General features: G+C 43.4%; 1 protein-coding gene across 1 annotated transcript in view; it reads right to left on the reverse strand.

Annotated features, from left to right (window-relative positions):
* XPR1 (xenotropic and polytropic retrovirus receptor 1) overlaps window positions 1–27,674 on the reverse strand; it is a 114,399-nt gene that overhangs the window by 44,216 nt on the left and 42,509 nt on the right. Inside the window, exons 3-7 of the mRNA XM_081865157.1 lie at window positions 16,985–17,086; window positions 12,751–12,974; window positions 4,929–5,078; window positions 4,568–4,651; window positions 3,110–3,191 (exon numbers count right to left, since the gene is read on the reverse strand). Of these exons, the coding sequence (XP_081721283.1) occupies window positions 3,110–3,191; window positions 4,568–4,651; window positions 4,929–5,078; window positions 12,751–12,974; window positions 16,985–17,086 (642 nt within the window). The remainder of the gene's footprint in view (window positions 1–3,109; window positions 3,192–4,567; window positions 4,652–4,928; window positions 5,079–12,750; window positions 12,975–16,984; window positions 17,087–27,674) is intronic.

Consider the following 27,674-nt stretch of genomic DNA (forward strand, 5'->3'; position numbering starts at 1 on the left):
TTGCAGGCACCCATTATTCAAGGTGATAAAAGCATATTTTATGATCAACTCCAAACTGAGCAAGTGGGATTTAAAATACTAAATGTGGCTCAATGTAAGTATTAAGTGATGCATCTTGGGGGATAACATTTCCAAACTTCACATATTTCCATTGATGGAGTAAGACCTGGCAGTGCCAGACCAAGAAAGAGATGCCAGACAGTATAATGAAATGAACTGTCTGATAGCTTTGGGAAAATGTAAATTTATGAATTATTAGAAAAGGAACTGAAAATAAATCTCCCAGGATCATAATATCCTTGTACAATTGCAGAGAGGCCAACATTGTACTACAGTTTGTAATACAGGTAAATAAATGTCAAAAAAGTTGGAAAAGTGAAGATTGTTGTGAGGATAAAAACGTATGCCACCTTGAATTTCTTGGAAGAAAGGTGGAGTATACATGTAATAAACAAATAAAATAAAGAAGTAGTGAAAAAATGAGCAAGTAAATGACCAATTGATTGCAGAACCTTTCACTGCGAGGAAAGGTCTGGGGATTTTTTGAATAGGAAAAAGGCTGAGGAGCATAAGAGGTTGATAAAATTAAGCATATTGTAAAGAAAGTAAGTTTTTCTCCCTCTCAGAATTTGGAGTCATCCAATGAAACTAACTGGCAAGACATGCAGGACAGATAGCTACGTCTCCAGAACCCATGCAACCCTCCTCTTCCCTGCAAGATTTTTAGAAAAAAGATTTCATATAAGAGAACTCATACACATGCTCTGTCTGAGAGAATATTTTTATTATTTCATATGCTGCCAGGTCTGGTACCTATAGGAATAAGAGGATCCGGGAGCACACATTTAACTTTCCTCCAATCCACTCCATACTTTAAATCACTGTTTCTAGAACTTAGAGAAAAGAAAACAACTTCTGGATGTAAAGATTGTTGGGCAAAGTGTGTCTAATTGCATCCCCCACTCTGGCATCTGTTGCTCTTCATTATCCCAAATATTTATTACTTATAAAAGGTGTCCTATTACTATAATAGGCACCATACAAAAATTGAGACATTGCCTCATCTGTAGACTTTCAGACAATGTTAAGTGGTTATGTGAAAGTATTCTATACATGATCAAAGGAACTATTTTAAAGTTAGTTAGCAATTCCAGAGTTGAGCCCCGGCATAGAAAAGTTGTTGAGCTTATTTCGGGTAAGCTCAAGTGAAAACCCTGCAATCCCCAGATCCACCTTTAACTATTAGACTGAGAGGGTTTCGGAGAAGAAGGACATATGGCAATATATCACCCGGAGCAATTGGTCTTTGCAATCAATGCCTGCTTTCTCACAGATATTTTATGTGTAACTTTAAAATCATTTTTAGTATTAATGTTTGATTGTGAGGATTATGCCACCGCAAGCCTCATTTGGGATGCAAGCCTGTCCCCTTTCTGAACGCTTAAAGTATTCTTTCAAGTTTCAACTATGCAAATTAACACAAATAGACAGATGGTTCTAAACATCCAGAACTAACAAGAGCTACATGATATGAAAAGATCAATGAGCACATGTTTCACAAGGCCACTGACAAATATGCAAAGTGAAAATTGAAATTTTTGATTACAAAATACAGAGGAACAAGTATGAAATGGGGTATTGAATATATTGGATTAAATATATTGCTTTATGCTCTATGCACATTAAAGTGCCTAAAAACCAGGAGGTACTATACAAAAAAAACTACAAGATGCATAGTAGCATATTCAGTGAATCGTTTAGATAGACATTTCAAGTCATGTTAAAATGGCACTGATGAAAATGTGATACTAGGCCCAATTTGCACAAAATATGTGGAATAATTCTTCGGCGATCAGCCTTCTTTATGGTCCAGCTCTCACTTCCATACATCACTACTGGGAAAACCATGGCTTTAACTATACGGACCTTTGTTGGTAAGGTGATGTCTCTGCTTTTTAAGATGCTGTCTAGGTTTGCCATCGCCTTTCTCCCAAGGAGCAGGCGTCTTTTAATTTCGTGACTGCTGTCACCATCTGCAGTGATCATGGAGCCCAAGAAAGTAAAATCTCTCACTGCCTCCATTTCTTCCCTTTCTATTTGCCAAGAGGTGATGGGCCCAGTGGCCATGATCTTCGGGGGTTTTTTTGATGTTTTTTTTGATGCTTTTGAGTTATGGTGCTGGAGGAGACTCTTGAGAGTCCCGTGGACTGCAAGAAGATCAAACACATCCATTCTTAAGGAAATCAGCCCTGAGTGCTCACTGGAAGGACAGATCGTGAAACTGAGGCTCCAATACTTTGGCCACCTCATGAGAAGAGAAGACTCCCTGGAAAAGACCCTGATGTTGGGAAAGATTGACGGCACAAGAAGAAGGGGATGACAGAGGACAAGATGGTTGGACAGCGTTCTCGAAGCTACAAACATGAGTCTGGAAGATAGGAGGGCCTGGCGTGCTCTGGTCCATGGGGTCATGAAGAGTCAGACACGACTAAACAACATGTGGAATAATGAGAATATTTTAACTTCAAGAATTTGATGAAAAGTACTTGAAGACAAGCAATTACCTGTGAATTTCGGAGAACAAACTAATTATACACAAGACCCCCCCCCCCGAGACTTCTGTCTTTTGTCGATGTCTCTCCCCGCTGTCCAACACAGCAAGATCCACAGAAATCTGACATGGTTCCTAATAGTTCCTAGCAGTCCCAATAATCCTAGTAACCACAAGCACAGAAAGCTTTGCCAGAAGTTGAAGCTACATCAAATAATAAATAACATTCACTTATGGTGAAATTAATCACCACATGATTAGGTCATTCAAATTCACCCATGGATCCAGGCTGCAAACATAGGATGACTAACCTGAAATGATGACTGTAACACAGCAAGATCCACAGAAATCTGACATGGTTCCTAATAGTTCCTAATAGTTCCTAATAGTTCCTAGCAGTCCCAATAATCCTAGTAACCACAAGCACAGAAAGCTTTGCCAGAAGTTGAAGCAACATCAAATAATAAATAACATTCACTTATGGTGAAATTAATCACCACATGATTAGGTCATTCAAATTCACCCATGGATCCAGGCTGCAAACATAGGATGACTAACCTGAAATGATGACTGTAACATTCAACACGATGAATATTCCACAGAATAACCCGACCCTAAAGGTAGTCCATGCTGGTGCAGGCTGCAGATACAAGAGAAAGTTGGTTTAAACAAAATCATATTCTTGTCAGCTAAATTAAACTGTGCTGTTGGGTTGTTGATCCTCAGAAAATCAATAGTATCTCACAATTTATAACTGTAAACTCCTCTTGGTTTGGTTTGTTTTAAAGACAGATTCCATACTGTCAACTGAGCGAGAGATGAGGGGTCAAGAAACACACACTCATTTGTTCTCTGACATAAAACACACACTTATCGTTCTCTGACATAAAACAGCATACGGACACATCCACGCAAGTGTACGAAGCTGCTGAGCAGGCACCATGCTTTATATTTATAATGCAATGCCAGGCATCCGACTCCAGGCATTGTAGAAGATGAACTAAGGAGCTACCTTGCTGGGAGGCAGGCATGCCAACTCAAGGGGGCAGAGGTGTATTTCGCCCCCTCAATATTTGTTTGAAGGGCTCCTCCCCAATACTGAGGGGGACCAGTATAATGTTGTGGAAGGCTGAATCGGCCTGCGCCGTGTTGGGAGATGCCGTGGGGACTGGCGCGCCTGGCATGAGGCCACACAGCCCTGCACAGTGTATCCCGGCGCTGCAGGGACCAGTGCAGACTAACAGAAGGCTACATTGGCCTGTGCAGTGTTAGAAGACGGGTGTGATGGGAGCCGTTGCCCCCCAATCTTGGGGTGTCACTGCTGGGAGAGGGTGACTGGTCACTGCAGCACTGCCAGGGCAGTTCCCATGTCACTGGAAAGCCCACTGCAGAACAGCTGGGGGGAAATGTTGGTGGAGCTCTGGCAAGACATTAACCCCTAGGGACCCAGCCTTTGCCCAAGTATGCCAGGTACTGACACCAGCCCAAATGAGCCTTTTGTCTGTGTCTCAGAAGGAGTGACGTGTCTAATTAGGAGACGGCTCCATCAAGGCCTGTGGTACGCTTCATGCTGGTGGGAGTTCTCGAGCTCTTTGCTTTAACTTGTGAGCTTGAATGAAAATAAGCAGCAAGAATGCAAAACAAAATCCGCCCTTGAAACTGGAGAGCACACGAAGATCAGATAAAATGAATCCAGGCTTTAAAACCACATGCAACTATCTTGATTTGGGGACACTTTACTCTCCCATTATACACTAATAGTTGCATTGTCCTCTCCCAGTCCTCTGAAGCCAAAATACAGGTGGAAATGAAAGACTTTGCCCATGCCAGTTCTTATAACTGCATATGCTCAATTCGCCCTGTCACACCAAAAGGCTAAAATACAGTTAATAATAAATAATAGTAATAATAATAATAGTAATAATAATAATAATAATAATAATACTTATACTTATACCCTGCCCATCTGGCTGGGCCTTCCCCAGCCACTCTTAAACCCAGCTAATTTTTCATCACCTGTGCAGCTCCCAGTGGTGGAACACGTAACCGCTTCATAGCTTTCTGTCGGTCTCCATCTTCCAATTCGTTAGTCACCACTGTCTAAAGAACCAAATAAACAAATAATCAATCATGCCTCAGTTCAAGACCTGTCCATTAAAATATGTTTGGCAGAAGGAAAACACATTCAATAACTCAGTTGCTATCAACGATCACAACAGCAGGACATATTTAAAGGTACCAGTTCTTTGGTTTATTCAGATATACCACATTGTTACCATAAGCTGGTTAGCAGCATTTCGAGAAGATAGAAACGCTAGCGATACCCGAGCGAATTTTGTCTAAGGACACGAGAAACAAACAGGCCAATGTACTCTACCTCTGTTTCAGAGATGAGCTGGTTGATTTTTTTGCAAGTATAAAACGGTGCGACTTCAACATGTGCGACTCTCCAATCTGCACCTCGGGGGGTCTCCAGAATCTTGTCATGTTTCTTGAGGATTTTACGGAATCCTGTGAAGTTTAGGTTCTAAAGATACAGAAAAATCCACACCACATTATTTTTTTCCCAATCTTTACAACATTAACTTTGATTTGAGATCAGAGAACAGGAAAAGTGAATCAATCTTCTTGGGGGGGGGGAGCAATTAAATGCCATAGTTTGTACAGACTGAAGCTTGACAGAAAATAACAAATGCAGTTAAATTTAATATTCTGTCCTGTTGTAGGAAGCAAGTCTTTTCATTTATTGACATCAAAAGGAGTCTACACTCAGTAACAGAATGAAATTAAAGACCATCCTAATATTTCCTGATAATAAGCTAGGCAGAAATTGTGAAGGAGTGCCTAATTCAGATTAAATGACACATCTCTGCTACTGAAGCCATTAGTGTTTATTTTGCTAATTCTTAAGAAATCAGCTTTAAAAGAAATATCCATTAATGCCCATTAGGGTTGTCTTCGTAAGCAAAACACTGCATCGTGCACATCATGTTTTTAAATTAAGAGTAATCTTTGGCTATAACCTATATTTGGTTGCCTAACAAAATATGATTGGTAAATTAGAATAATCAAGTTTGCCTGAAGGCCAAACCCTGTTCTCCAGAAACCCTTTAATCCAGAAGGGGTGGCCTTGGTTACCATGGGCTGTTCAACATATTAAATGGAAAACAAACCAGGGTTTGCATACAAGCATTTACTCCCAGCTCACTGAAGAGTGTACCTGTATCATATACAGTGGTGCCCGCAAGACGAACGCCTCGCAAGACGAAAAACCCGCTAGACGAAAGGGTTTTCCGTTTTGGAGGCGCTTCGAAAAACGAATTTCCCTATGGGCTTCCTTTGCAAGATGAAAGCCCTTAGGGAAATCTCCGGGACAGCGGGGAAGCGCAGCGCGTCTTCCCCACTGTCCTCGGACCTCCTCCGAAGGCTGGCGGTGGGGCGGAGAGACCTGCTCCGGCCGCCAGCCTTGGGATGGCTGCTCCGAAGGCTGGCGGTGGGGCGGAGAGACCTCCTCCCGCCGCCAGCCTTGGGATGGCTCCTCTGAAGGCTGGCGGTGGGGCGGAGAGACCTCCTCCCGCCGCCAGCCTTCGGAAGGCTGCTCCGAAGGCTGGCAGTGGGGCGGAGAGACCTTCTCCCGCCGCCAGACTTCGGAAGGCTGCTCTGAAGGCTGGCGGTGGGGCGGAGAGACATGCTCCGGCCGCCAGCCTTGGGGTGGCTGCTCCGAAGGCTGGAGGTGGGGCAGAGAGACCTGCTCCGGCCGCCAGCCTTGGGATGGCTGCTCCGAAGGCTGGCGGTGGGGCGGAGAGACCTTCTCCCCGCGCCAGCCTTCGGATGGCTGTCCTGAAGACTTGCGGTGGGAGGAGGGTTTTCCTTCCCACCGCCAGCTTTCAGAATGCTGTTCTGAATGTTGGCGTGGGGAGGAAAAACCCTCCTCCCACCGCAAGCCCCGGGAACAGAGGAGAAGCGCTGCGCGCCTTCCCCTCTGTTCCTGTACCTGTCCTGAAGGCTTGCGGTGGGGAGAAAAGCCCTTCTCCGCACCACCAGCCTGGCAAGCGGTCTCCATAGGAACGCATTAATTGATTTTCAATGCATTCCTATGGGAAACCGTGCTTCGCAAGACGAAAAACTCGCAAGAAGAAAAAACTTGCGGAACGAATTAATTTCGTCTTGCGAGGCACCACTGTATCAAAGGACCACAGTGCAGCAGTAGAGCATCTGCTCTGCATGCAGAACCTTTCAGGTGAAATCCCTGGAACCTCCAACTAGATAAACTAATGTGTCTAGATAAACTGCATGTCTTCTGGAATGCTTGTGTCTCACAGTTTTGTTTTTGGGTGTACATCTTAATATCTTCAACATACACCCCAAAATAAGTAAAGAGTCTCAAATGGCTCTTAATGGGAAAACCACTCCAAATTCCAGGCACCCAGATATGCTGTACTGCAGAGCATGCACATTTCTAAAAACTAGAAGATATCTATGGCTTTTGCCCTCTTTGCTATCTGCTGCCAAATATATCAAGCCTGTTTACTGAAGATTTCTTTACTTGGATTGTGGCTGAAAATTCTAAACACCAGAGACTAAAAATAAGAATACATAGTGACATCTAATCTGCATAGCTATTCAATGCTTAATTAAATCTGAACCAGTTGTTTTTGTTCAATTTAGAAAGAAAAAAAGAGCACTGTTTACAAATTCAGTCTTCCAAGTCAAAGGACATTTAGAACAGCTGGCATTGAGAAAAAGCAAATGCAAGACTAAATACTAAGGATATGTATGTCTTGTTTAGTTCATGCTCAGGGGTGTTAAGAGGACCAGTAGTACCTCTAGTGGAGCACACGTTTTGTTACTTCTGGGGTAGTATGTCCACCTTTGGTCTCCACCCTACACTCAGCTGGGGCTCCTAGAAGCTGTCAGCATACGGCAGCAGTCACATCCTAGGAAACTGCTTCAACTGGCCAACTAAACCAGGTGAAGTTTTTCGATGGGTCTCAAACTCTCAGTGAGTTATGGACTTGCCCTGCATGCAAAGACAGACTCCGGTGGATTGGGCGAGCGAGACCAATAATGGGTCGAACTACGGATTGTCTTTTTCTTCTGCAATGGGATGCCAGAAGACAAGTGTGCTCCTCTCAGGAGGGAGGGGTCGCTTATTCTCTGGACTGAGAAAGATTTACAGCCAGAGGGTGACCACTGGAGAGACGCCTCGGTGTCTTGGGAAGGTGGCGGCCTTCCCGGGCGTTTTTTCCAACACAACAGTCAAGAAGGCAGTTTCTGAACATGCTGTGGAGGGAGGTGAGTGGCAGGTGGGGCTTGTCCACGTGGAAAGGTAGCCCATCTAGGAGAAGGAAAACTCTGATCCAAAACATCTGCTGCCTTGCAGGGTATCTTTGGAAGAAGGAAAGGCTAAGGAGTAAAACCTACACCAATCTGGAGTAGAGTCCCTAAGATGGTTGCATGGAGTCTTGTATGCCTCCTTCCGGCAACTCCTGCAGCCAAGCTGGTGCTAGTGAAGCCCAGAGTGGGGTCTTGTGGTCTGGGCAGTCCAGCATCTCCATACACACTGCCCAGGCTTGTGCCCTGAGGAAGTCACTTTGGTGCTGCTAACACAGCAGTTTGACTTCACCCTGAGGTGCACACCATTATCTCTCAAGACAGAGATGCCAACAAGTTCATGTTCTTGTAGTATCTGAGACTGAGCTGAACTGCTAAAAGGCACAAAGATGCACCACTACATAGCTTTTATGCCATGGCATATTTCTCTCTCCACCCTCTTTCTGTGTGCATATGTATATATACTCTGTTGTATAAAAGTTTCTTTTTAACCACGCCTCCATAGATTGGTAATAATTATGCCGAAAAAATGATTCCATTTAATGCAGCCACACAAATTCAAGACCAAATTTGAAAGCAAACAAAGAACAGCAGAATACCATGCCTATGGGAGAGGTTATAAGATTTCAGCTCAGCTGAAATGGTTTCCAATTTAATTATGCCTGGAGTGATTTAATATTGGAGCTTCAAAGTATGGAAAGGAAGGAAGAGGACAGGGATATGGGAACAGGAAGCCAATGCATTAATGATCTATATTACTGCCAATGAGAAACCTTAATTACTTTCTCTTGAAGGAACCCAGCATTTCCCTCCCTTGGGGCAGTTGTGACTTGTTTCATAAAACTAAAATGGCCATAGATTTCTCTGTGACAAGTAATTTTGCTTGATGTGGGAGTAATTATAGCTTTTTTACATGTCACAAGAATCTGAAGCTATTGTAAAGCCTATAGTGAAGCTATTGTTAAATCATCATTTGTATTTGAATTCTTGCAAGTGTCTTTTTACTCCAATTGCACTCCAACTGAAATAAAGAGTTCAACACAGAGAATATCAATCTTAAACATTTCAGAAAGAGGAGAAATGAGAGCAGAAATGGTTCTGGGAGCAGTCACAGGGCTATTTATATAGCACCAAACCATGGTTTGGCATGCTGTCTAAGTGACTCAATTCTAAAAAGCCATTTGGTAGCCCAGGTGTTGCCCTCCAGATGTTGTAGGACTACAACTCCCATTATCCCTGACCACTGACCAAACTGGCTGGGGAGCGGGAGTTCAATCATATCAAGAGGGCACCACATTGACTATCCCTGTGTTTCAGAGTCAGTAACAAATTCTGCTGCCTACTATCCACATTTAGATTATAAGCCACAAGGCAGGACCCCGTTTTCATCTTACTCTGTAAAGTCACAGTGACAATAATAGCACTATATGTGAATTTTAGCTAGTTCGACATAGTCTTTCCAATGCCCTCTGTCCCTAATAGACATCCAGAAACCCACACTGGCCAACTGCTAGTGCCCCCAACCCTCTGGCAAAAAGAGTGCCCAGTGGCACATATCTCCTGGGTCCCTTAAATGCCCCAGAGAAATTACAGCACATGATGACATAAGGTCGTTTTAAGGGAACTGTACAGAGAAAATATGGCTGCCCCCATTGTTTTCCAGGGACATTTTGAGGTTCTGCTTTTAAAGTGTATGGCACAAAACAAAGACAGATCACCCAGCTACCTCACCTAATAGTAAGTAGAACCCCCTCCACACACAACATTCATCCCCCTCCCAATCCCTGAAAGGTTATTGATTTAATGCTTGGTGTACAATTCTTGACCACTTACATGAAGCTATGCTGATGGAGGAAGTGAATTAGATAAGGGTTGTCAATTCTCAATAGCTCCCTCCCACTTATCCTTTATTTTAAGAAACAAAGTACACCAATATCTTGTTCTAGTCTTAGGAAGGAGCCGATGGAACAGGTCACTATTCACAGCACCAAGGACAGCTCCTAGTGATAAACTTGCTCCAAGAAGAGTGGAATGTGAACTACAGTGGTGCCCCGCAAGACGAACGCCTCGCAAGACAGAAAACCCACTAGACGAAAGGGTTTTCCGTTTTGGAGGTGCTTCGCAAAACGAATTTCCCTATGGGCTTGCTTCGCAAGACGAAAATGTCTTGCGAGTTCCTGCGGGGGTTTTTCCCTCCCCCCCCTTTTCCTAAGCCCTAAGCTGATCCGCTGATAAGCCGCTTAACAGCTGATTGCTAAAAGCCGCTAAACCGCTAATAGCGCTAATCCGCTAAGCTGTCAATGGGCTTGCTTCGCAAGACGAAAAAACCGCTATACGAAGAGCCTCACGGAACGGATTAATTTCGTCTTTCTGCCTCCAGTACATCTCTCCTCCTTTTTGAGAACTAGAGTCTGGCCTGAAGACAGGCCATTTTATTGCACTCTATGACATCTCACCTAGTGCACTCCCTGCACCATTGGACTAAAAAAGGTAGCATGGGAGGTGCTTGGAAGGCACCCATAAGGATCCTGGCTTTGGTTCTATGGGCCCTGATGCTGTGGTAGCTGAGTCAGTAAGCTTCTGCCTGCCAGTCCTGGGTTCAGTGGTCCCCTGATCACCAGCATCCAGTTCAGAGTCAGGAAATCTGTCTGGCTCTTTAGCAGTTGACAATGTAGCCTCAAACTCTGTCCTGATTAACAGGGCCATGACAATCAGTTGAAGTCTGGGACGTGGTTGAGTGCTTGCTTTTCTCTCTATGCAATGGCTTCTACCCCAGTAATATATTGGAGTGCAGGCCATTATTTCTTTCACATTCCTGAAGGGCTTTCACTGATTCTTAAGGGGAAAGTAAATCACTGTGCTTGAAGACAATGCTGTAGTGGATATAAAATTTGCTTATCCCAACTTTGGATGCTATAGCCCAGCCTTTCTCAACCTGTGGGTTCCCAGATGTTGTTGAACTACAACTCCCATCACCCCTAGCTAGCAAGGCCAGAGCTCAGGGATGATGGGAGTTGTAGTCCAACAACATCTGGGGACCCACAGGTTGAGAACTGCTGCTATAGCCACTAATAATGGGGACTCCATGGGGGAATAATGCCTATCTGCCATCTTGTGAAAGCAATCCCAGGCTTGCAAGGAACAGAGCAGCTCATTTTTCATGCTCCCCACCAATACCAATTCAAATGTGTCGCCCACGGTTCCTTCTCAGACTGCATTGAATTTGTAAGAGGAGAAGACAGGACCAACAAGACAAGCCCAGCACTGAAGTGCAACTCCTTATACTGGATGGGTTATTACTGCTTGAGTAACAACATGCCTTGGAGATATTGCAGGTTCAGTTCCATACCGCTGCAGTAAAGTGAATTTCGAGCTACGCAATTTTTTTTTGTTTCCAATTGCTACAGAAGTTATGTTTGCACTATACCGTAGTCTGTTAAGCCAGCCCCCCCCCCCCCGCTGCAGGGACGGGAGGGGGAAAACTCAGCTCCAGCCCTAGCCAGCTCCACGAGGGGTGGCGGTGGTGGGGACCCCCTCCCCTAGAAGCAGCCTGGCTGCCTGCAGCTGCACCCACATCCTCAACAGTAGCAGTATCTCTGAAGCACAGTAAAATAAGGTATGACTGTATTTCCTCAAATAAGTGCCCCCCCCCAATAACGAGCTGACTACACACCTAACAGGAGAAGGGGGAACTTGGCTAAGGTATGTGGCACAGAAAATAACCTAGGTTATCTCAATCACCCTGTTTTCAAAAAGCACAAATGAGCACCCAGTTTCTGATTTCCCATGCAAAATCATAAGGCCAATGCCATAGTTCCATTTCACTAGACTGAGATTCAAACCTTTGCGTACCATTTCCCTTTTAAGTGTTCTCTCTCTGAACTATTGGACCGCTCACAGGGACCTTGTTATGCTAAGTTATATTCTTCCTTGTCCAACTGGCTTCCTTCCCTCTTCCTTGCACAATGTTTGCTCCAGTCACAAAGACAATACAAAATGTGCTGTACTGCAACAATGCCTGTGTTGACACTTTGGTGCCGCAGAAGAACTAACTGTTCTACTGGGGTGGGGTGGGGTTGTCATCTCTCTTTCTTCATGCAAGTCTCCTACCCACCAGGCTATGAAGTAGGCTGACTGCTGTGATTAGAATGAAAATTCTTCCTTTCCTGCCTGACCAAGGCTTTTGTTAATGTCCATGGCCAAAAAATGTTCTGCCCAGATGGCTGCTGGCAGCATTGTGTGTGGCAGGGATTCAAATCCATACCCGAGAGGAGCCCTTGAGATTGTGACTACAGGTGTCAAAGTCACAGTCCACCTGCTTATTGGGCTACAGAATGCCTGTGATTGAGAAATGCAGTGGGCTTCTCCTAACAACATACAGGAGGGAGATTGACGGCCCAACTCTGTGATACAGGACATGCTTTGAATGCAGATGGAAAATCCCACATCTCCAATTAAAAAGTACAGGCAGAAAGTCATCTGCCTGAGACCTTGGAAAGTTCCTCCAACCTAACTAACTGAGCTAGCTGTATCAGCAGTTTGACACAGTGGTCTGGTTCACATGCCACAATAAACCAAAGTTAAAAACTCTAACGCTCCTGTTGCACTGTCCCTAGCTCCTGCTGTTGTCACACCAAGGACAAAACAAGCTAGTTTTTGGCTTGCTGTGCCATCTGAAAGGGTTCAGACAACATAAGCAGTCAAACTCTGGCTTGTTTTATCTGTGGCGCAGCATAAATGCGGAAAGAGCACTATGAGAACTCTTGGTGCCACCCATTGCAAAGATCTGGCTTAATCACTAAAAACTATTTGGTTGGAAAGACTAGAAAATAAGATCACAATGCTTTAAGGAGCACAGGTGATACCTGATAGTTCTGCAGTAGGATGAGGCTGAGGTAGAACTCACTAAAGGCCAGTTTCAGGTCTCTGATGTTCCTGTGCTGAACACGCTCCTCATGGGACAGGTGGAAGACTGGCATTTTACGTTGCCGCAGAGTGGTGAGACCACTGTTTTCTCTCTGTGCATCCAAAGTAGACTGCAGTTCATTCTGTAGTGTAGCAAACCTGCGCTGAGCTTCGGCAAGCTTCTCTTTAGAAGGGAAGAAGAAAGCAACAGAGTGTGATCATACAATATTACAAATGAGTACTCAGTCAAGTTTGTCAAGAGTTATGGAAATGCTTCCAATATTTTCTTAGGAACTCTGTATGAACATATGCACATTATGTTGTATTTTTCTAACTGTCTTGACAGGAAACAAGAGTTTAACATCAGCACCTGCAGCTAAAAACTGGAGCTTTCACCAATGAAAAATGGGAGGGGTAAAACACCCATGCTTTTTATGTTTTGATTATTACTGCTTTGATGGTGTGTTGTTGTTGTTGTTTAAAAAAAGACAAAAAATCTGGAGGCTTCTTCCCATGCCAATCAGTGTAGATGGTGTGCCATCCCACAGTCAATTTGAGTTATCTATAAAATTTCAAACTCAAATCAAGAGTTATGGAAATGCTTCCAATATTCCCTGAGAATGGAGAACATTTTCACCCTCTTTGCAGGTCTCCAGAACAACTACAAAACACTGGTTTTGAACATGAAACCAGTTCACTCAACATGAGGGGAAATTCATGACCTGCACTCCCTATTTTGGCTCATACTATTACAAACTGTGAATGTATACTGGAAAAGTTTCAGCCTCTCTATGTTTTCTCTGAACTCAACTTAAACCTCTGTCTGATGGTTTGTGTTGGAAGCAGGCTGCTTTTACCGTATTTTTCGCACCATAGGGCGCATCGGACCATAGGGCGCACCCAGTTTTTAGGGGGGAAATCAAGGAAAATATTATTTTCCCCCCCCCAGCCCCAAAGAGCAGCGTACAGGCTGCACACAACCTCTCCCTGCCGGAGAGGTTGCGCGCAGCTATGGAAGAAGGCAAGGCAGCGAGCGGGATGGATCCCGCTCGCTGCTTTGGCTTCCCCTTTAGCCCCGTGCAGCCTCTCCTTGCCGGGAGACACTGCGCAGGGCTAAAGAAGCCATAGCCCCGTGCAGCCTCTCCTTGCGGAGGGGTTGCGCACAGCTATGGAAGAAGGCGAGGCAGTGAGCGGGATGGATCCCGCTCGCTGCTTTGCCTTCCCCTTTAGCCCCCTGCAGCCTCTCCCTCCCGGGAGAGGCTGCGTGGGGCTAAAGAATCCATAGCCCCATGCAACCTCTCCTTGCGGAGGGGTTGCGCGCAGCTATGGAAGAAGGCAAGGCAGCGAGCGGGATGGATCCTGCTGGCTGCTTTGCCTTCCCCTTTAGCCCCCTGCAGCCTCTCCTTGCCGGGAGACGCTGCGCAGGGCTAAAGAAGCCATAGCCCCGTGCAGCTTCTCCCTGCCGGAGGGGTTGCGCGCGGCTATGGCAGAAGCCTGCATTTGCTCCATAGGATGCACACACATTTCCCCTCAATTTTTGGAGGGGAAAAACTGCGTCCAATAGAGCGAAAAATACGGTAGATTCTACAAATGACTGATGCTGCTCTATGAAGGAATTATAGTTACATTTTATTATTCATCATTCTAAAGTACACTGGGGGTGGAGGAGAAACTGGAGGGACCAGAGGTCTCCCTCTGCCCAGCCCAAAATATTTTTGCCAGCCTCTGCCCATAAGCATGGAGCTCTTTCTGTCTGCCAAAAGTGAGGGCAGAAGTACTGCCAGTGGGATTGGCACCAACAGTAGTCTGGAGAGTCACAAAACAGGGCGTATTCCAAGGGTGAGGGCAGGCTGAACTGGTCTGGGATTCATTGGATCCCAAGCCAGCCCCACTGCCATCACGTGATGCCATCTGGCCCAATTTCTACAGCCAATACCCCCAAACCTTTTCACCAGAGCCAGCAAAGCATTGTGGTTATGGGAGGGCTAGTAGTTGCATTGCCCAATTACACTCTGTTGCTGTCCAGCTGAGCTTTGCTTGGTCCATACCCATCTTTAAGGGTGACTCAAAGTATTGGTCCAAATGGCAACTTTTAATCTCTAGGAGGTTCCTTATATTTCTCCTCCTCTTCTTCTTCTTCTTCTTAAAATTTGTATGCCACCTACCCAATCTCAGGGGAGTTCACAACATAAAATTACAATGTAAAATACACAATACTTCAGACTTTTGATTCTTCATCATAAAAGGTGGGAAAACCAGAACAAACATAATCACTGAACTAGTAGGACTTCATTGGGAGCTACAGTTTCTACTTATGATCTAGTCCCTGGACGAAGTCAAGAGTCCCGGGCTGCTTGGGAGGAGGGAAGGTTACACATTTAATAAATGATAATCAAAATAAATGCTTGTCCTCAGTGCCTATGCTGCTCAAAAAAGAAATCTGGAATCCAAAGCAAGCTTAAAGCAAGCTTAAAATCTGCTGTTTATTAGTACAGTGCATGTTATGACACTTGCTGGCTGTACTATTAAAAGGGAAGCCTCTTTGGCTAAAACACAGAAGAAGCAATACCTTCTGGGACACCTTCCAGATTCTGTCACTGTCAGTCACATTCCCAGACTGCCCGAAACTTCCTGACCTGACAAATGAACTTCTATTACTGTGAATCTGTAAGGCTGACTATACAAACAAATTCTCTCCATATAAACAGAAGGTCAGCAGCCAAGGTGTGGTTAAGGTGTTTGCAATGAAGAGAACTAAATATGATAATTCAACAAGCTGTCTGTGAAGGACTTTAACCTGCAGAAGAGATGGCAAACTACATCACCCACTCTTCCGCAAGCTTTCCTAACTTATTCAAGACTTGTGGGGGGTGGAGGGGGGTGATTGTGGTTCCTCTGTAGTGAGGAGAAAGTATTTTGTATATGTTCAGATGTACTCATGTCTTAATTATTGCTTTGGATTTTCTGTGTAAAACCAGGCTGAGCACTAGCTGTATGACATAGGGTCTCATCCGATCTTAGTTTAGCACTATGGGGCTCACACACTCCCCACCCCCCAGTGTAGCCAATGAGGATGTTGGAAGCTTTTGCTTAAAAAAAAACCTCCTTGTTATATCCAAACTTTGGGGAAGGTTGCTTATCTTAAACTAGATTGGATCTATGCACCCTTCTTATTTACTAACCAGGTTTTCCCAAGTTCAGATAGATGTTCTCGACTGTTTCCAGTGGGGTAAAATAAAATAAAATAAAAATAATAAATAATTTATTATTTATACCCCGCCCATCTGGCTGGGTTTCCCTAGCCACTCTTCCAACAAAACACTAAAATACAATAACCTATTAAACATTAAAAGCTTCCCTAAACAGGGCTGCCTTTAGATGTCTTCTAAAAGTTTGGTAGTTATTTTTCTCTTTGACATCTGATGGGAGGGCGTTCCACAGGGCGGGTGCCACTACAGAGAAGGCCCTCTGCCTGGTTCCCTGTAACAATACGTTACAGAGATACGTTACGATCCCTGTAAGATAAGTTTCTGCAGTGGCTTCACAAGGAACCTGTAACACTCTGACATGATAACAGGATCTACAGAAGATCCTTGCTGTCTACCCTACATCTGAGATGGATCAGGGCCATCGAAGGAAAAGTTACAATATGTGCAGCTTTTTAGTTTGGAAAAGAGACAACTTAAAAATGTGACTACAGGGGACATGATAGTGGTGTTTGGTGTGGGGAAAATGGAAAGAGAGAGGTTTTTTTCTCTTTTATAATAAATAAGCAATAAATTTTTATTTGTACCCCGCCCTCCCTGGTCGAAGTACACATATTAGAACATGGGGTCATCCACTGAAGATAAATACTGGTCACCATGCCATATTATTTTAACCAGTTAAACCCATATGAAGAGATGGGCTTCATCTTAAGAGCTAAATCTGCAAATCCCCCAGCTAGGGAGATAAGAGAGGGAAGATGTCAGACAGGAATAAGTGTTTTGTTTTAAAGAAGTGGAAGTTCCACAAAGCTCCTGGTGAACCTTACTTCCTACTTAAAAGACCAGCTGAGTCTGGGAAACCAGTCACAATGACACATATTAAAAGTTCTGCACTGGTTGCCTATCGGCCACTGAACCAACATCAAGCTTCTGCTGTTGACATTTAAACCCTGAAACTTTCACATATAGCTCAATGCTATCCTCTTACCTGAATAAAATGTGTTGATTTTGGCAAGTTCCTTTTCACAGGTTTGAAAGAATTTCTCTTCAAACTTGGCAAAATACCTTTTTACAGTGTCTTCATCTGTGACTGGAGGGAGGAGATACAAAAATAAATTTAAATAAATATTTTTGTAAAGAACTCATAGCACAGAAATTGATGAAATGTTCCATCTTACTCTTTCATATTTCTCTGATGGAAAAGTTATGTGTGAACTAGCAAAATTGTCACAAAGGCCTCAAACTTGAAAGAGTATTATTATTTATATTATTATTATTATCATCATCATCATCATCATCATCATCTATTGGAATTTATATACCATCCTATCCCCAGAGGTCTCAGGGCAGTTCACAGAAAAGATCAACATAAAAGCCACTATATCTATATCTATATCTATATCTATATCTGTAATCAAAATAAAAACAACAACCCAATAACACCCCACTCTTTCTAGTTTACGTACTAAGAGAAAACAAAAAGGTAAACTCGTAAAGCCCATGACATACACAAATGGATCCTAAAAGAGCAATTGACACCTCCTTAGCCTGATTTTATTATTGTCCCTTCTTCCCATGTACATTTGAAAGTAGTTTTCCCATTTGTTCCACCATAAAGTGATTTGAAACAACAATCTATATATAAATTCCACCAATGCGCTCAGAATTTGAGCAAGGCAAGCTGACCTCCCACATGAAAACAATGCTTGGCAATCAGCACTGGAACCAATGTTGAACAATTCATGGCGGTTCCACGTGGATCATCATTACGAAAGGACTTATAATGAAGCATGTACACACTCTTGCCATCTCCAATGGTATGAGAAAAGCAACCATATAATCCCCCCCAAAGAGGGTAGAGAGAATACTTAAGAAAAGTAAGTTTAAAGATTAAACTGAAGTATTATAATTTCTGGTTACACTTTATAATCCCCCCCCCCTTGACATTTAAAAACTGAACAATGGAATGTGTCACGCAGACATGTTGCTGAACCGGAAGATTTATAAAACAAATGAAAACAGTTTCTGTAAGGAAGGATTAGATACCAAAAAAACCCCCACCACTTCCTCATTGCAAGGGACTAACGTCTTTTACAGGGCTTGATTTTACAAGATATGTTCTGTTCGCAAACGAATATGAACATTTGAGGGTTCTTCTAAGAAAACTCCAACAAATGTCTTTAAAAGCTAATTAAGTATTTCCTTTATCATCAATATTACAAAAGCATAGCAAGAAGAGAGAAATGTTCAACATCCTTAAGCACAAGAGAGAAATTTCCCATTGTGGAGAAGCAAAACCACATGACGACGACTGCAAGAGGCAGCATGAAAACATTTGCAGAAACTGCAGCAAGTCCTGTTCCTCTTAAACCAGTATGCAGGATGTGTGCATGGGTAGAACAGAACAGAATGAGGTGCACCAGGGCCTGATGAGGAGGATTTCAATTTACACACCTGCAGACCTAAAACTGTACTATGGTAGTGAAGAACATTTGATTAGGGAGATCCAAGTTCAAATTCCATGGCTAAGCAGGGCTCAATACTTACAGGCTTACATGGTGTTAAAGATTCATTTTCTTGAGTAGTTGAGGCAAATAAGGGTCAGTTACACCTTACAAAGTCAGTTCAGACCCAACGCCAGCCATAGTTTAATAACTGGTATCTTGGTTTGCAACCGCTTTGGATAACAACCGTTTTGGATTACAACCACGTCAAACCTGGAAGTGTGTGTCCCTATTTTTTGGATTACAACCCATTTTGGGGGGATTACAACCAATTTTTTGGGGGGGAGGCCCCATTGGCGAAAGCACGCCTTGGGTTACAACCTGTTTTGATTTACAACTGGACCTCTGGAACTGATTATGGTTGTAAACCAAGGTACCACTGTATTGTGGGATCCTGTGCTCTGCCCCTCCTGTGCTCTGCCCCTCTGTTTTACAAGGGCCCCCCTGTCTCCAGTGACTCAGAGATACTATTATGTCTGACCCTTACCAACGGTGACCAAAGAAGCTCCTAAGCTACCTTTTGGAAACTAAATTACTGTACACCGTCAGTAGGTGATCTCTGTAGTAGTCTATGAAAGGTTATATTTTCAATCAAGCTTCAATTTTGTGCTGGGTATTAACAGCAAGCAAGTAGCTTTGCTTAAAGCATCACCCTGTCTAGCCAAGTATTTGTCGTCCCCCCCCCCGGCCGCTCACACCATTTTGTTATGGGGCCTCACTTGCATACATCAATAGTGAACTCATTCTTTAGCGTCTATATAGCCAAAATGGCACTATCCATGAAGGGAGGCCTGGTGGAGTCACAAGCCGTACAAAGAATCTTTAGGGAAAGGGTCCTGAAAACAAGTGGGGGGCTGGACCAGCAGAATGAGAAATGAGCCATCTGACAAGTTCCTGGCTAAAACAACATACAAAGTTCAAAGCTCATTCTTAGCCACTACACAGAACGTGGTACATAGATTTATGGAAAAGCATGAAGGTATTTGAGAGACAAAAGTAAACCTTGAACACAAAGCAGAGCTTTAATTTTATACAAAGATTTCCTCTGCATTCATAAGCAGTAAACATCTAAATGGAGCAGGGTCATATTAAAGCTGACCTGCACAAACACTTTTCATAACGCTTACTTTCTAATCTGTTTTCACACAGATGCCTATTTACTGGCTTTCAACAGGAGTGCAAGCAATACAAGCTGCCATCAAAAGGTTTCCCTTTGCTCCCTTGGCAGCTCAATAATTTAACTGTGCTAGAGTAGTGCTGCTCAAGGCTACTGTGCATTTATTTTGTTCAAAGCCAGCCAGGACAAAGATGAAAAAGCCTTTCTAGGATGCCAAAAAGTTGGCTAAGCAGCTCCATGAGAAATAGATGTAGTTTTCAAAAGGCACCTAGTTGGTTTCCAAAAGAACGCCCTTTCCTTTGGATTTTTTTTTATTCAAATCTTTATAGAGTGGTTGCCCATGGATAGGGCATCTAAGGAAAATCAATCAACATTGCAGGCTTGCTGCTATCTCCCAGAGGTTGCTATCTAGAAGCTGATTTAGTTTGATAGTTACAGATAGGTAGCCGTGTTGGTCTGCCATAGTCAAAACAAAATAAAAAAATTCCTTCCAGTAGCACCTTAAAGACCAACTAAGTTAGTTCTAGGTATGAGCTTTCGTGTGCACCTTAAAGACCAACTAAGTTAGTTCTAGGTATGAGCTTTCGTGTGGTATCTGAAGAAGTGTGCATGCACACGAAAGCTCATACCTAGAACTAACTTAGTTGGTCTTTAAGGTGCTACTGGAAGGAATTTTTTTATTTTGTTTTAGTTTGATAGCTTAGAAAAGAACAAAGTGCTTATGCAACAGAAGCTGGAGAAATGTGCCTGATTGGCATTTTATGTTACTTTGATTCATTTAATGTACTTATTATATTTTTATTGCATATTTATTTTGTACTAGGAAGTATTTTTATTTGCTAATGCTTTGTGGTTATTCTGAGGTGCTCAGTCTGGTGGCATACAAATATTGAAACAAAACACCCACACCCACCCAAAAATCCATCCCTTGCTGCAAAGGCTGAAATAATTTAAGCTCCTTTCTTACAACATGCAGATTGCAACAGCCCATAACAGGTTACATGGCTCATCCTTGAGTAGCTTGAGACGTCTTATGTAGGAATAGTCTGTGCCATTATGACCATGCTATAACCACCCTAAAACATGCAGCACACCAATGTGGGAGTCATTTAGAGAACTGGTCTCTAAGTTAGTTAAGAGATCATTGTGGGAAAATTTCAGACTGACTATACAGTTTGTCACTTATAGAAGAGAAGAAATGAAGTAAAGAGGAAAGGAGGACAGAGAAATGGGAAAAGAAAGGGGAGGGAAGGACGGAAGGACACATAAAACAGAACTAAAAAAAACCACAATACACCAATACACCAAACTAAGTCTCATGGCTAAGTTTTAAGTACTAGAGCAACTAAAAAAAAATAACTAAATATGCTTAATTCAGCTGCTATGCAAAGTTTGTATTACATTGTATTATATTATTCAACTGAAAGAAAAATGTACTGCAACTTGTTCCAGGGCTTCTGGTTTACTTAAATAGGGAAAAATTAGGTGCATATCTGTTACAGATGTATTGGTCATCTATCACAGGTCCAATGCCTATGCAGAGAAATGTTCAGAACTTTCTAAAGTCTACAAATTACCACTCACATGCATCATAGTACCTCATGTGAATGCTACGGGGAAGGGTTCTGTTCTGTTCTCCTTTGACTGCCTTGGGAGAATCAAGTCCCATTCTCCTGTGACTTTAATCCATGTGCCAGGATGAAAATGCTTGCCATATTTGATGAGTAATGCTGAATTGGATTTTTGGCAAGGCCTGAACCCCAAAAGATGGGAAATAGGTGGTAGAAATGCAACAGCCATAGAGTTTTGTGCGTAACTACAATTTTAAACATTGTACCCAGGACACAAGTCCAGACTTGCAACCAGGTGAAGCAAAATACAAGACTATAACAGAGCACTGTGTGGTCACCCACATTCTATTACAGTAACCTCTAAGCAGACATACCATTCCATCCAGCCTTCATTCAGGCACAAGGCACTGTCAGCTGATCAATGCCACCCAAAGTATGCAGAAATGAATAATCAACTGGGCATATGCATCCCCCAAATCAGCTTTGAGTCGCTTGTACCTCTTGGAGAGTCTTCTCTATAAGAAAACTGTTGTTGCTGTTGGTGACACCCATCTGTCTCAAGAGACAAGAGTGCACCTCCAAGGGCGATGGCAAACCATTGTATTAGCAGCACAGAAGTGACCTCCCTGGGGCACAGGCCTGGACATGAAGATCCTGGGCTGCCCAGACGACAATACCTGCCTCTTGGCCTCACTGATGTGGTCCAAAGGAAAAGCAGAGCAAGACATTTGGCACCAACTTGGCTGCAAGAGATGCTGGAAGGAGGCATAGAAGATGCCATCCAACTGCCTTAAGGACCCCACTCTCGATTTGTGACGGGTTTAACCTTTAGCCTTTTCCTCCCCAGGAAATCTCCCTACAGGCAACCAAGGTTTAGGATTAGAGTTTTCCTTCTCCTACCTTCCCAGGTTGACAAGTTCCACCTGCCCCTCACTTCCCTCTACAGCACAGGCAGAAACTGCCTTCTTGTGAGAAAGTAGTATGTGCATATTTGCTGTAGCCTAAGTTCCTTATTCATTTCTACATATTTAGGCTACTGTTGGCACTGAGGTCATCATGCTTGACAGTGTTGCGCCCAAACAAAAGCACTGGGCTAATCTCAACTCAGAACACCGTTCTGGGGTGTGGGTGACCATACAAAGCTTTCTGGGTCAGAAATTCCTTGTGCTGGTGCTACCTTAAGCAGATTGCTTCATCATGATGGCATGACTTGCACTGGGTAATATCTATGTAAATAGGTTAAACACAAAACCATGTGATTGCTGCAGGTCCATCAACTATTTTTTGTCACTTGGGGTCAGATCTTGACAAAAATCACATTCAGTGTTATTCATACAAGGCAAAAATTCACCCTTTGGGGGTAGCATGACTCAAGGCCCATCTTCCCCTTTAGATTTTCTTCCTGCTGTCCTTGTCGTTGCCTCTGCTTAATTTCTGTTTCTATTATTTTTGTTCAGGAAGTATTTTCTCACACTCAGGATGCAAAAGACTTAATTCAAGTAATGTTGAGGGCACAGAAGTAAATGGCAAGTACAGACTGACAGGACAGCTGTCTCCTTTCTAGGAAATGTGCACAAAGTAGCCTTGTGTCTGCTGCCAAAAATTCACAAAGCAGGTGCATTGCAATAGATCTTATTTGAAAACATGTCTCTGGGAGCATGTTCTATTAGCTTCCAGTGCCATACCTTCTAAGATTTAATGTATGTTTTCAATATCTCTCTGCTACGTTTGTGCACCACTTGTTGCCAGGTCTCAGTTTCTAAAAAAGTCATTAAGGATCTTCCACCAGCGCAGGAGATGATGCTCCTTCCCCCCCAAAAAAACCCACAAAGAAAGAGTTTTAGAGAGTACTAACAAATGAAAAAGCAAATAACCTGGGGCTGGTGACAACTGTAGTCCAAAAAATCTGGCAACCACCAGGTTGGGGAAAGTGCTCTAGAGCTGAGATCAAGTATTGAGATCAAGTGTTAGAAACTCAGATATAGATATGCTACGCATCAAATGGCTTCTTAAACCAGATGGCTCAAAAGTCATATTTTCCAATACAACGTTTTGGTTCCTGAAATTCATTCTGATTGTGCAGATAAAATATAATGGGTAGAATTCTACAGGATGTGTTGCTGGTGTGTGGAAACAGTAAAGATCCAAGAATCCCCAGGCATGCACCTCCTATTGGTGGAGATTTCCCCACCCTCTCTCTGCATGCATTTCTCCACCCTCTCTCTGCAGGTTACCCTAACCCTCCAGAGCAAATTTAGGGGGCAGAGAAGTTCCACTGCACAGCTAAAACACCTTACACTTGTTGAGCTGTTTTGCTGGATGTCTCCCACAGCTTTAAAACTACTGGATTAGACTGGTCTTCATCTGGCACAACTGAGTCAAGCCCTGATAAATGGTGCATTACACCAACAACCCTAATACAATGTTACGGTTTAAAGGGGGTGTAGGAAAAGGAAAATGAGAGGGGGGGGACGCACACACATATAGAGAGGGAGAAGAGACATATAAAAGCAGAGTCCCATTCAGAAAAGGCAGAAGCATAATTTTGAATGCATAGATAGGTTCCGGGGGGGGGGGAGGGGGGCGGCAATGCACACCAAAACAACATTTCTAGGAAATGCAACTCTTCTGGAGGGTAAAACCTATTAGAAGCTGTCATTCTGCAATTGGGATAAACATTTTTTGGGGACATGAACTGTCAAGTCATATCGTTACAGACCCCAAAGTAGGCTGTAAACAGCTTTGAACTCCAGCATGTTTAAAAGGATACTGAAGAAAAACAACTGAAAAGCTTTGTCCATGCCAAAAGGCCTTTAAGGGAGCACAAAAACTTGCTTATACCGAATTTTGTACTTTCAGTCAGTTTCAAACTTCCCTATTCACACCTTCAGTGAAGAATAATCACATGGTTGGCATGCACAGCATAAGCAAAACCAGCCATTAATTCAATTTTGCTACTTAGTTATTTACAACCAAATCCCAGGGTAGGGCAGTGGTCTCAAAACCTTTTGAGCACATCTGCAAACTATTGAAATTGTTGTGGGCACCAAGCAAGGCATTACTGAAATCTGGACATGCCCTTTACACCTAGTTTGGAGTTCTCCATTGCTATAAGAGGAGGGAGAGGGGGAAATAACAGGTGTACTGAAAAGGAATTGGGCTACGCTATACAAAAGCTCTGACAGAACCTTAAGAACGGCTAGATAAAAGCATTTTGATACGGGGATAATAAACTGATTAAGAAAGAACTGCAGCTCACTTTGAGAGCTGTCTCTAGGAATTCTCAAATGTTGTTATAGTCACTGTTGCTATATATCACTGCTGTGGTACCCCATGAGTGCAGAAGAAACACAAAGTACTGGGAAACTTGTATTTTAATTTACTTAACTCAGGTGGCTGAAACAATTTCATAACCTCTACATAACTATAGAAATAGTTCTTGGTTGCCAAGAACCTGACTTTACTCTGCACATAGTGAGAAAGAACTCTTTGCAGGAGCATCAGTTTGAATATATGTAAATGCTTAATCAGCCACCAGAAACGCTGCCACATTTAACATAAGCATAAAGCTTTATTTGGTCACCAGTGATCTGACTAAGTACAGTGGTGCCTCGCAAGACGAAATTAATTCGTTCCGCAAGTTTTTTCGTCTTGCGAGTTTTTCGTCTTGCGAGTTTTTCGTCTTGCGAAGCGCGGTTTCCCATAGGAATGCATTGAAAATCAATCAATGCGTTCCTATGGAAACCGCCTTCAGACCAGGTCCGGGGACAGTCTGTCCCCCGACCTCTTCTGAAGGCTGGGGGGGGGGGACAAGGGCTTTTCTTCCCACCCCCAGCATTTTAAAAAACCCCGGGACAGCAGAGGACTTCTCCGCTGTCCCGGGGTTTTTTAAAATGCTGGCGGGCGGCAGCAAAGGCTTCGCTGCCGCCCGCCAGCATTTTAAGATCGCTGTCCCGGGGCGATTTTAAAGCCCCCGGGAAGGCAGGCGGGGGGGAGCAAAGACTTTCGCCCCCCCACCAGCCTTCAGAAGAGGTCCAGGACCTTTTCTGAAGGCCGGCGGGGGAGGGGAGTCTTTGCTCCCCCCCGCCTGCCTTCAAAAGCCGTCCGGGATAGCGGGAAGCGCTTCCCTGCTATCCCGGACCGCTTTTAAAATGCTGGCGGTGGGGAGCAAAGCCTTTCGGCCCCCGCCGGCCTTCCTGGACCTCTTCTGAAGGCCGGAGGGGGGGGAAAGGCTTTGCTCCCCACCGCCAGCATTTAAAAGAGGTCCCCGGAGATTTCCCTATGGGCTTTCTTCTTGCGAAGCAAGCCCATAGGGAAATTCGTCTTGCGAAGCGCCTCAAAAAACGGAAAACCCTTTCATCTAGCAGGTTTTCCGTCTTGCGAGGCATTCGTCTTGCGGGGCACCACTGTAATATTCCTTATCCCCTGAGAAAGAGTCACCACCTCTTCCCACATGGGTCACCAGAGTTTGTTATGAATGTTTCAGGAAACCCCTATAACCGAAACAGGAACTCTGCTGGTACCTGTCCACTAAACTTGTCTCAGAGGCCACCTCCCTTCAGTAAGTGATGTTATTTAACTGCATGCATAGGTGAAAAAGTACTTACCTTTTCTGTCCTGAATCTTCCAGCATTCAGCTTCATTGGATGACCCCAATTTCCAGTATTCTTCCATCTCTCAAAATTCTCATTCTGGGATATCAAATGAAGCTGAATATTGGAAAATTTGGAACAGACGAAAGAAAGTTCTTTAAGCTAAAAATCCTCAAATATTGCAACCTTTCCTCAAGGGGAATTGCTCCAATCCCTTGATCATTTTGGTTTCCTTTCTTCTGAACCTTTTCCAGCTCTACAAGGTGAGGTGTCCAGTCTTATATACAGTATTCCAAGTGCAGCTGGCAGTTTTATTTTCAAAAAAGTGATTTTTATTTTTATTTTATTTTTTTAAAATCAGTCTTGGATTCCACTTCACTGCTTTAATGTTGCAGAGCTGTGACATTCCAGACTGATGGCATCAACCCCATGTCACATTTTTTTAAAAAAATAAAATAAAATCTAGAAGCATAGTACAGTGGTACCTCTAGTTGCGGACACAATCCGTTCCAGGGTGGTTTGCACCCCGAAAAGTCTGCAACTAGAGCGACGCTTCTGTGCAAGCGCGGAGCGCAATAGAGCACTTCTGTGCATGTGCGAAGCGCAAAGAACGTTTCTGCGCGCATGACAAAACCGAAAAGACGCAACATGAACCGAATGCAAAACGAGGTATGACTGTATTGAGTACATTATTGTGGATGGCTAATTCTTGGTTGAACATGGTACATCATTTAGAGCCTGGCTTCAGAAAAAAGCTAGACCAAGGTACAGTGGAAAAACGTTTTGCACAATTGCTAGCTGGTTGCCTTCCTCCTTTTTCATGGCATATGTGTTATTGAATGCTCAGTAGAGAAAACAGGGACTGCACCCCCCACCTTGTTTCATCTATATTTGATTTCTAGCCCATAACATTTGGGTTTAGTGAAGAACGGCCACATGACCTTGTGTGTAAGTCATTCAGCATTAAGAGAGAAGGTGGACAGTTTCAGGTAATATCATGTCTTGGCACTGCCTCCCAGGAATCAAGCAGTTTTATTATGAGATACACAAAAGGCAATGATGCATTCTCGTGTTCACTGCTTAGCTTCTTGCAGCCCTTTATTGCATGCGACGTTACTAAAACCGTAAGATGCCTATTTGTAAACTAGGTTATGCTGTTAGATGCTCTATTAAAATATCATCAAGTTGGCTTTTCTCTCCTTCCATTCTTACCCAGCTGTTGGGAGTGATCATGTGCATAATTAGCCAGTACAAAACTTGAGGCATTAGTATGCCACCTTATTATGCAAGTTTGAATGTGTTGTGTTTGGTGGACAAGCCAGAAGTAATTGTGGCAATTAACAGTGCCTTGGGGATACTGAGATGCCAGTGTTTTTCCGACTGTGTGCTACTAGATGGCTGATATCACAGCTTTCTTCATTTCTCTTGCTGCATTATTATAGCTTCTGTCTAATTCATTAGGATTTTTATTGTTAAGTTTATAGACAGCAACAAAAACAGACTTAATAGGCAAGTCATGAAAGTTATAAGCCAGCAATTAATCAAAGTAGACACAAGCTTTCTATAATGTGGTTGATGCATTTGATGCTGCTTAGCCCTAAAGTAAGTTTTAGGTGGAGAAACAAATTGCATTTGGACTGAGGCAAAATGGCCCCCCTTATTCACCCCCCACATCATTTTGACTGTCATTTGTGGGGCCCTAGAACTATGAAAGCCATTTGCACTCCTCCCCCTTCTCTAGCCAACTAGTGCATTTTCAAAGGGAAGGGATGGTGTCGTTTGCACTCCAGAACAATAGTTTGCAAACACTTTGACACTTCAAAGGAGATCTACTCTCCTGAGTCTGCAAGTGCTTTGTCTCCTTAGAGTGTAATGCACTCCTGACTGGTTAGAA

Source organism: Podarcis erhardii, assembly GCF_964252035.2.
Source record: "Podarcis erhardii genome assembly, chromosome: 6".
Taxonomy (NCBI): domain Eukaryota; kingdom Metazoa; phylum Chordata; class Lepidosauria; order Squamata; family Lacertidae; genus Podarcis; species Podarcis erhardii.